This window comes from Ambystoma mexicanum, chromosome 10, assembly GCF_040938575.1.
Source record: "Ambystoma mexicanum isolate Mex_15411 chromosome 10, UKY_AmexF1_1, whole genome shotgun sequence".
Classification (NCBI taxonomy): Eukaryota; Metazoa; Chordata; class Amphibia; order Caudata; family Ambystomatidae; genus Ambystoma; species Ambystoma mexicanum.
Window position 1 is genome coordinate 1306260484 of NC_090932.1, and position 8613 is coordinate 1306269096.

Below are 8613 nucleotides of genomic sequence, written 5' to 3' on the forward strand. Positions count from 1 at the left end.
AATGTCAGAGAATTGTTTGCATAGTGGTAAACCGATTCCAAAAGCAAGGGAAACACATATGTTTTGGTCGTGTGCGCCCCCTTTGGTTGCCTCGACAGTCTCTGCCTTCTTGTGGTTTGTGGGCTCTACTTTTAGGGGGATAACTCTGCTGTCTAAAGCTTGAAGATTTAAGGTACAGTGTATGACCTTTAGCAGGATACTTGTATTGTCCAAAGTATGACCATGCATGATGCAGGGCATGCGATTGAGAGGGCAAGCTGTACCATGCACCACCTGACCATGCTTGGTGCAGAGCACGTGATTTATGGGGATACTTCAGCTGTTTAAAGCTTGAGCATGTATGGTGCAGTATGTGCAATTGAGGAACATTGTTATGTTGTCTGAAGTCTGGCCTTGTACAAGGCAGTACATTAATTTAGAGGGTAGTTCTGACTATTTACGGTATGGCACGTGTGATTTAGGTGGATATCTCAGCTGCTAAAACCTGGCTAGGCACCATGTAGGACACACAATTTAGGTGGATACCTCTGCTATCAATAGCCTGAACATGTACAGTGAATGACATCAGCTTTAGGGGGATAGCTCTGCTGTCCAAAGCTTGAGCATGTACGGTGCAGTCTGTGCCATTTAGGGGAATAGATCTGCCGACTGACAGAGTAAGGTTGGGCGAGTCACTGCAATTGCGTGAAAGGGTACAAGTGTGGGTGGCTGTAAGTGAACAACTGGGTAAGTGGAAGAGGGACTGACTAGGTGAGTGAGTTTTGCTGAGTGTGAGGAAGATGGCAGGAGGTAGTCACTGAGATCTGATGTCAGTGGTTTCCTGTAAATTCCCCGATGCTGTCGTGCTGCATGTTATATCATCAACGAGGTCAGCAAACATGCCGCTATTGATCTCGCATGTAAACCTATGTTTGTTATCATTGCAAGATTACATTCACTTGTAGGTGGAATCTCCTAATTTCTTTTTTTTTTAACATGTGTGTTTGGAAGCGATTGAGGCTGCGGCTGTACCATTTATGGAGTCCATCTGCATCACAAGTGACACAATTTTGAGCAAAATGTACCGCTTGCCCCATGAATTAGCCACCCCAATGCAAGTGTTATCAATTCTGGATTGGTGTGAAACCTGGTCCTTCAGCTCATTGTTAATGTAACCAGATATGTCGGTACCGTGTAAGTGTAATGGGTTATTTATAACGCGCTTAAAACACAATGCCCGCTCACACATTCATGCCTTAGTTCCTGTGTTTTCCAGGTTTTCATGGAAACCCCCATCTGCTTGAGATAAATGAACGATGCCCTGGGCTCAGATCGTGATCTTCAAGAATCCATGAGCAGCTGAAAGGATGGAGTAATTAATGCACATTGTGTGGGTGGTTCAAGGAAAGAGCAATGCACAAAGACCCCTGATTCTGAGCTACAACGTTGGATACCTCCAGAGTAAGCACAGCCCTTGAAGGATAGCTACACTGACCTCTGAACCATAGGCCTACCAAGACCCTCAAACCCCTTTTGGTGCAGGAATAGCTCCAAAACCTGCAACTGTCATGAATAGCTTGCTGGCATCTCTCTGGGAGGAAGCAGTCAGAACCCTTTGGCCACAAGCTGAAACCCTGTTTAGGTCACTGTGACCCCTAGTAGTTTATCCTGGTCTTTGTCTCTGACTAGTAAAGACACAGTACCTGAGGGAGTCTACAGAGGAGGTTGTCCTACCGGGCAAGAATATTCTATGTGCCCCTAACTTTTTGGTACCCTTAACTCTTGGTGCATGATCATTTCCTTTTACCAGGGAGAACAAAGTTGCCATCTCTTCTTATGGGGCTAGTATGCGCTATGCAGCCCCATTTGGTTGCAACTATATGGAGACCCTCAACACTGGCAAGTCCTCTAGCCTTTAGAAGATGTTGCTAAGATGGGCATGGTGCCACGACCTAGTTGCTCTGTTACTGTGGCTCCTCCTGAGGAGGGGAGGTTTGCTGCACTGCAAAGCCTAGTCCATGTCCAACTTTTCCACAAGAAGCTCTTGCAAGTTCTTGAAGATCCTCCTGGCTGAACTCAGGGGCCAGCCCCTCGTTTGCCGTGCTAAGGTGGAAGAGCTGCTTCCACTGAACTGGACAGCTAGAGAAAGAGAACCTGTTCCTTGTGAGACATATGTAGTCTTTACCTGCTCACACCCATTGGATATATTCCAGACTTCAGTAGTCTGCAAAATGTCTCTCCAGATGTTTTGAACTATGTCTCCTATGATCCCCTATCATTGGCTATGCTAGCTACAGCTAATATGAGTTGTAGTTCAAAACATCGTATGACTTAAAGGTTGCACAGCCCTGCAGTACGGAAACTTGGGTTTGGGCCAACCTCCTTGCCATTCGTTTTTATATCTATGGATGTTAATTAAGCAATACGTTGTGAGCAGGGCGAGCATTACCACTTCAGGTAATGCCCCGGGGCCCATAGTTACAGGCCCGAGTTAAGCGAGGGCCTTAACGAAGGACCCAGGGCATTGTCTGAAGTGGCAATGCCCCTCCCCCTGCGAGGGGCTTACTGCTATTAGTACCTTGGCCCATAAGAATGGGGTGCTAAAAGCATTTTTTCTTTTCCAAACACTGCAGGGTTTTGCAACAGAAAAAGAAAGTTAAAAAATGAACGTTGGGGAAGGGAAAACAAAGTCAATTTTCTCTTTCTATGGCTGCCATTGAAAACAATAAAAAAGTAAACAAACAAAATGGCCACCATGGAAAGGGAGAAGGGACTACACATAGTCCCTTCTCCCTTTCCATGGCAGCCTGTTGCTGTTCGGGAGCGGACACCATGGAGATGGAAGTGTTTCCAAGGTGCCCGCTCCAGAAAAGAAGGTAAGTGTGGAAGAAAGAAAATGTGGGCAGGGGTGGGCTTTGTCAACACAGTGGGGAATAAGAGAAATTAAGTTGCCACTGTTGTTTTTTCATCAAGTATTTTGGACTTTGATTTTGTGAGGTGGAATTATTTAATTATTTTATTATTGTATGCTGATATGTTGTGTATACATGTTTTTTAATGTTTTTGTTACCTGTGCTGGAATGAGAAAAATTTAATAAAAAATGAAAGTTCAGGAAATATCTGGTTTGCTATTGATTACACAGTACGCAGCCCATATTTGTTAAGTGGTTGCACAAAGATACTGTTATCTGAGGGTACACTGATGTTGTCATTTAGAGTTTGTTTATTCCTTCCTTTGGTCGATTATATATAGGGGTGGGTTTGAAGCATTTACCTCATACCTCGCGAGGTGAAATTGCAGCCGCCAACCCTGAGAAGGCTCAGGGCGGCGGGATTACCATCTGGTAACGCCCGCGTTCTGAGGCACACGCCCTCGCTGGGTACTATACAAAATAAGATTTAAGTTATAAGTAACTTGGCTAAGACTATACAGTGTACCATCCGTTTACATCTCCAGATGCTGTATGGTGCCTCCGAACTGCCCACACAACCGCCCACAGCAGTGACACTTCAAGCCACTGGTTTGACCTTCAACAAGGGTGCATCGAGTAGCTAGCACGTCACGGGCGAGATCTCGAACGACACTATCGCTGACAACCACTTTCAAGCACAGTGGTGGCCCATGATGGCTGCAGTCCCGTTGAGGTCTTCCAGGCAACTACAGTACCATTTGTAATCTTATCAGTGATGTCATATGCGGTATCATTAGCAGTGAATCTGGTAAATATGTTTTTGTATGTGAACATCACTGCCCAATGTCGGAGGTTTTATGATTTTGAATCCTAGGCATGACATCAGTTGCACAGATCAGTTGTCAATGAATTTGTAGACTGCCTTTTATTATATTTTTATTTCATTTGAAATTTTGTTTAGCGCTTGCCCTACCCTTAGAGTCTTGGAGCGCCTTACAAGGTTCAAAGTTTGAAAAGGTGGGAGTTGAAAAAAAAGTTACAAAATGTTTTCAGGAAAGGATAGTAAAGATTAGGATAGACAAACAGGTATGTGTTGAGGCTCTTTCTGAAAGTGGTGATGGAGAATGCAGTGTATATGTGGAGAGGTAGGGAGGTTCCATGCCCTGGGTGCCCAGGGGGTAAATGCCTGTTTGTGTGCATGCGAGTTTGCAGAGTGGAATGTGTGGAAGGTGTTGGCTGGCTTGTCTGGTGTTTGTGTGGCTTTTGGGTGTGAGTTTGTCACGAAGGTAAGATGAGGTTTTGAGGTGGGTGACTTTGAATACCAAGCAGAGTCCTTTGAAGGCAATGTATTATAGCGGTTGGTTCGTCCATTATCTTGACTTTCAATCAACTAAAGGGGTTTCCGTGTATGTCATTGGGACCGTGTTTGGTGCACAAGTGGGGCGGGCACAGGTAGTGCTGGAATTGGTGCTGGTTTCTCCATATTCAGAAACAAGCAACAATTGTGACACTAGATTCCAAGTTAAGGGAAATTATGAAAAGCCCACCCTGCACTCACAGTGATCAGGTGTTCCCCAGTCTCGAGGTGACCCTCCATCTCGGAAGGGCTCTGCTATAGCTTGTCTTTGTTTTGCAATCACATGCAATTAACTTAATGGCTGCAAATACAGCAGTGAGTGGTGGTTTGGAGACGCGATTGACCCTTAAGAGGTGCGGTGGGTGGGTGATTAGAAAGAGGAGGGGTACATGAAGCAACATGATGTGAAAAACAAGGGCAAGAAGCAGGAGATCTTGTTTGATGCATTTCTTTCCCTCTTGATATCATGTTTAAAAGCTCTCCATTAGTTTACACTTGCAATGCTTTGCATGCTGGTAAGTTTACGCTTCCATTTGGAAAACAAAGCTACAATCATACTCTTTGTGCCCAACATCCTTATAACGGTGCACACATTGGCAGGTAGTAATAGTATGTGATTTTTGCATGCTTCAAGTCATCACTATAAAGCGTAATGTTACGTTCCCTTTGCTCTGTGCTTTATTGTATACGTGTTACAGGCCTGTCACTGGTCTGCCATGACTCCAGTGCTGCCCAGTCGCTCTGGCCACCCAACTTCCTTCTGGAATCAAATACCATTTGCCCCATTTCTAGCCCTGGGCACAAACCATACATAACCTCCACTTCTCAAATGGACCAAACGCCTTGTTTGGCACATGTTCATGGTGCACAAGGATAAAGTTCCGGACCTGTGGCTATGCACTTTCTATACCACCCAGACACACGAACAATGAACCAAAGCCTTTAGCAGTAAAACGTTGTTACTCTGTGGGCAGGGTCTACAGCCATGCACTCTGTGTCCCACCCACACAACACGGAAGACTATCTCCTGTATTCAGCAGTAACCCATTTTAAGCAGCATTCCAATATATCCAAAAGTCCAATTCCTTTGCCAATGTACCTGGGCTGTTCTTAGAATGCACTAGTCAATCTGGCATACGATGTCCGTATCCCCCTGCCCCCCTCTTTCTTTTCTCCCTTTTCTGTTTCGCTGTTTCTAACTTCCAGTATTTCTTCTCTCCTCTCTCTCTCTCTCTTCCTCTCTCTCTCTCTCTCTCCTCTCTCTCTCTCTCTCTCTCTCTCTCTCTCTCTCTCTCTCTCTCTCTCTCTCTCTCTCTCTCTCTCTCTCTCTCTCTCTCTCTCTCTCTCTCTCTCTCTCTCTCTCTCTCTCTCTCTCTCTCTCTCTCTCTCTCTCTCTCTCTCTCTCTCTCTCTCTCTCTCTCTCTCTCTCTCTCTCTCTCTCTCTCTCTCTCTCTCTCTCTCTCTCTCTCTCTCTCTCTCTCTCCCTCTCTCTTTCTCTCTCTTTTTCTCTCTCTCTCTCTCTTTCTCTCTCTCTCTCTCTCTCTCTCTCTTTTTTTCCTTGCTTTGTGTTCGTCTAGGGATCTCTCACATTACCCCCTCTTTATCTCTCCCGTCCGCATCCCTATCATCGTCCTTTCTCACGCTCCCTTCCTTGCCAGTCTTGCTTTTTGTTTCTCTCAGAGTCTCCCATCCAATCTCCTCTTAGTCTCTCATCTCCCTCTGTCTCCATCGCGACTTACTCGCTCTCACCACCTCTTTCCCTCTAACCTCTTACATTTTCTTTGTGGTCCCCTCATCTCACCCTCCTCTTGTTCAATTTCTCTTTTCGACTCCTCCCCTTCTTTCCTCACTCCCTCTCATCATTATTCCCTCTCATTCTTATATGCTTTCTCTTCCCCCTCTTTTTGTATTTCTAACTCTTCTGTTTTGTCCTGAAACCCTCAGTCTCCTTTGTTCTGCCTGATCTCTTCCCTGTATCTTTTTCTCGTCACTTTAGCTCCACTCCATTCTTTCGCTCTCCCTTTTCTCGCTTTACTCCTCACGTTGCATCTACTCTCATCTTTCCCGCAGTTCCTATCTCAGCCGCTTCTCCTTATAACTCCACACTTCTTCCCGCCCACCTCCTGTGTTTCCCTCCCTCTCACCCCTCCTGTCCTCTCCCATATCCATCTCTACTATCTCCCCTCTCCCCTCCTCCCCTTGCCACGCCACCACCCTTCTTCTGTCTACCTTCCTTACGAACTCTCTGTTGCTACTGCCCAGTATCTACCATTGCTCAGTGGGTTCAGTGCTTGTTGCCTGGTTTCTTGTTTAACCTACTCATGACAGATTTTCTTCAGTCATCACTATCACCTGCCATGAGTCGCGTAATAGCAGCGCATGCCACTTAAACACCAAAGGGGGATTCCGCTCGCGCGCGCTCGCGCGTGCCTGATCAATGCTACATTGTTTTATATAATGACCGAGGCACATATGTAGGCAGCTTCAAGGTGCTTTCCCGCCACTCTGCTCCTCGCCCTTTATTCTTTCTCCTCTTTTAGACTTCTCCTCCTCCTCCCCATCCTTTTCACTCCCCTCGTGGCCCCCTTTGCTTGCATTCCCATTCCCTCGCTCTCCTCTCGTCCTATATGTTTGTCAGCTGGCTTCTCTTTTTCCCCCCCGCTTCTCTCTTTTTTTGTCCTGCGGTATCACGCTCTTTGTTGTCGCTCTCCCTTTTCCTCTTCATCTTCTCTGTGCCACTGCTCCACTCACCTCGTCTCCCCATGTCTCTTCTCTTTTCTCATTATTTGTTGTCTTTTCTTTCTGCACTCCTTCTCCCCTTTGCAGTTCTGTTTTTCTATTCCCTCTACTTACTTGCTTCTCTCCTCTCTTTTGAACTCCACTCGCTTATCGTTTCACCCCCTCCTCCTTTCTGCTTCTATTCATTCTTTCCTTCGGGACCCTTTGATCCTCATCTAACCCCCTTTTTATCTTCACCCCCTACTTTGTCCCCTCTTCTTCACTGATTATTTCATTCTCCCATGTTTTCTTCTTTACTTCTATTTTTATCCATCATTTACTCTTTTCTCCCTCGTCAGTTACCAGTTACTTCCGTTCTCGTCTCTCCGTTCTCCATCTTTTCTCTCTCTCTGCTCTCCTTCTCCTCTCTATTTACTTTCACCCTCTATTGCTCCCTGCCCTCCTCCCACTCGTCTTCACACCTTCCTTTCCCTATTCCTCTCCTACCCTCTCCTCTCTACTCGTCTGCTCTCTTCACTTCTCTCTGCTTCCATCCTTTCCTCACCTCTCTTTCCCCCCACCCCCGCTCCTCTCCTCACTTGGTAGTTTTTCCCTCCCCTCAGTAACTCACTACTCCCCGTGCCGTGTCTTTGCGCCCTCATGATCTCCTCTCATTTCCTTTCCTCTCTTCTTTCCTCATATCTCCTCTCCACCAATCCTCTCTGCTCCTGTCCTTTCCTCAGCTCTACTCTTCTTTTCCACTCCCGTTCTTTTTCGTCTTTCCTCACCCCGTCTCTTGGCACCCTCATCTCCTCGTACCCCCTTACTTTGCCCTCCCCTCGTTCACCCATCCTCTCTCCCACTCGCCTTTCCTCTTCCCGTCTCCCCTGATCACATCTCTGCTTCTTTCCCTCCCCGGCCGTTCTCTCCTGTCTTTCCCTCTGGTCCCCTTCCCTTTCCCCTCTAGGCGCTACACCTCATCTGTGCCCCATCCCATGCCCCCGTGCCCGGTCCTACCAGATAAAGTAGAGCAGGATGAGCAGCTGGACCAGCCTGTAGATGGTGCCAAGGTTGCGGTTCTTCACCACGATCATCTTTGGGGTCTCGTAGTCCCAGAACTGCCAGAAACATTTCAGGCAGGGTCTTTGTAACGCGGCCATCCCCGGACCCATGGTGAACGCAGAGGGCTCCGCTGCTATCGCACTGTCCCGGCCGCTGCGGGAGCAGGAGTCGTACCTCGCCTCGCGCTGCGCTGCTGGAGACGAACTGCGCTAATTGCTAGGGAACTGCTCCGGAAAAAGAGGGGCGGTAGCGACTCGTTTCTGGTACTCCGGCGCCTCCCTGAGGGCTATGGCGGAACAGCACTCTGCAAACTGCTTTACTGAGACGTTTAACGTGTGTTCAAGGTAAAGTATATGAGCCTTGCTTCGACATTTCGTGACGGCTCATTAAACGCCCGTTTCGACGAATTTGTAGCGGGAGCCTTCTCAACAAAGTACACGAGAAACGTGTCCATTGGGTACCGTAATTGTTGGCGTCTTGGCGATGTTTGAGCGTCTCACTACCCCACATAAAGAAGTCAGGTAGCCAGCCAGTGACGGAGCCAGGAGTCCTGTGACATTAAAGACTGGAGGAAAGCGCTCGGGA

The 8613-nt window shown here is 47.2% G+C and overlaps 1 protein-coding gene across 1 annotated transcript in view; it reads right to left on the reverse strand.

Moving 5' to 3' along the window:
- Positions 1–8212, reverse strand: part of P2RX2 (purinergic receptor P2X 2) — a 380622-nt gene extending 372410 nt beyond the window's left edge. The window contains exon 1 of the mRNA XM_069619329.1: positions 7984–8212. Coding sequence (XP_069475430.1) covers positions 7984–8138 — 155 coding nt within the window. The 5' untranslated portion in view covers positions 8139–8212. The remainder of the gene's footprint in view (positions 1–7983) is intronic.
- Positions 8213–8613: the final 401 nt, after the last annotated feature.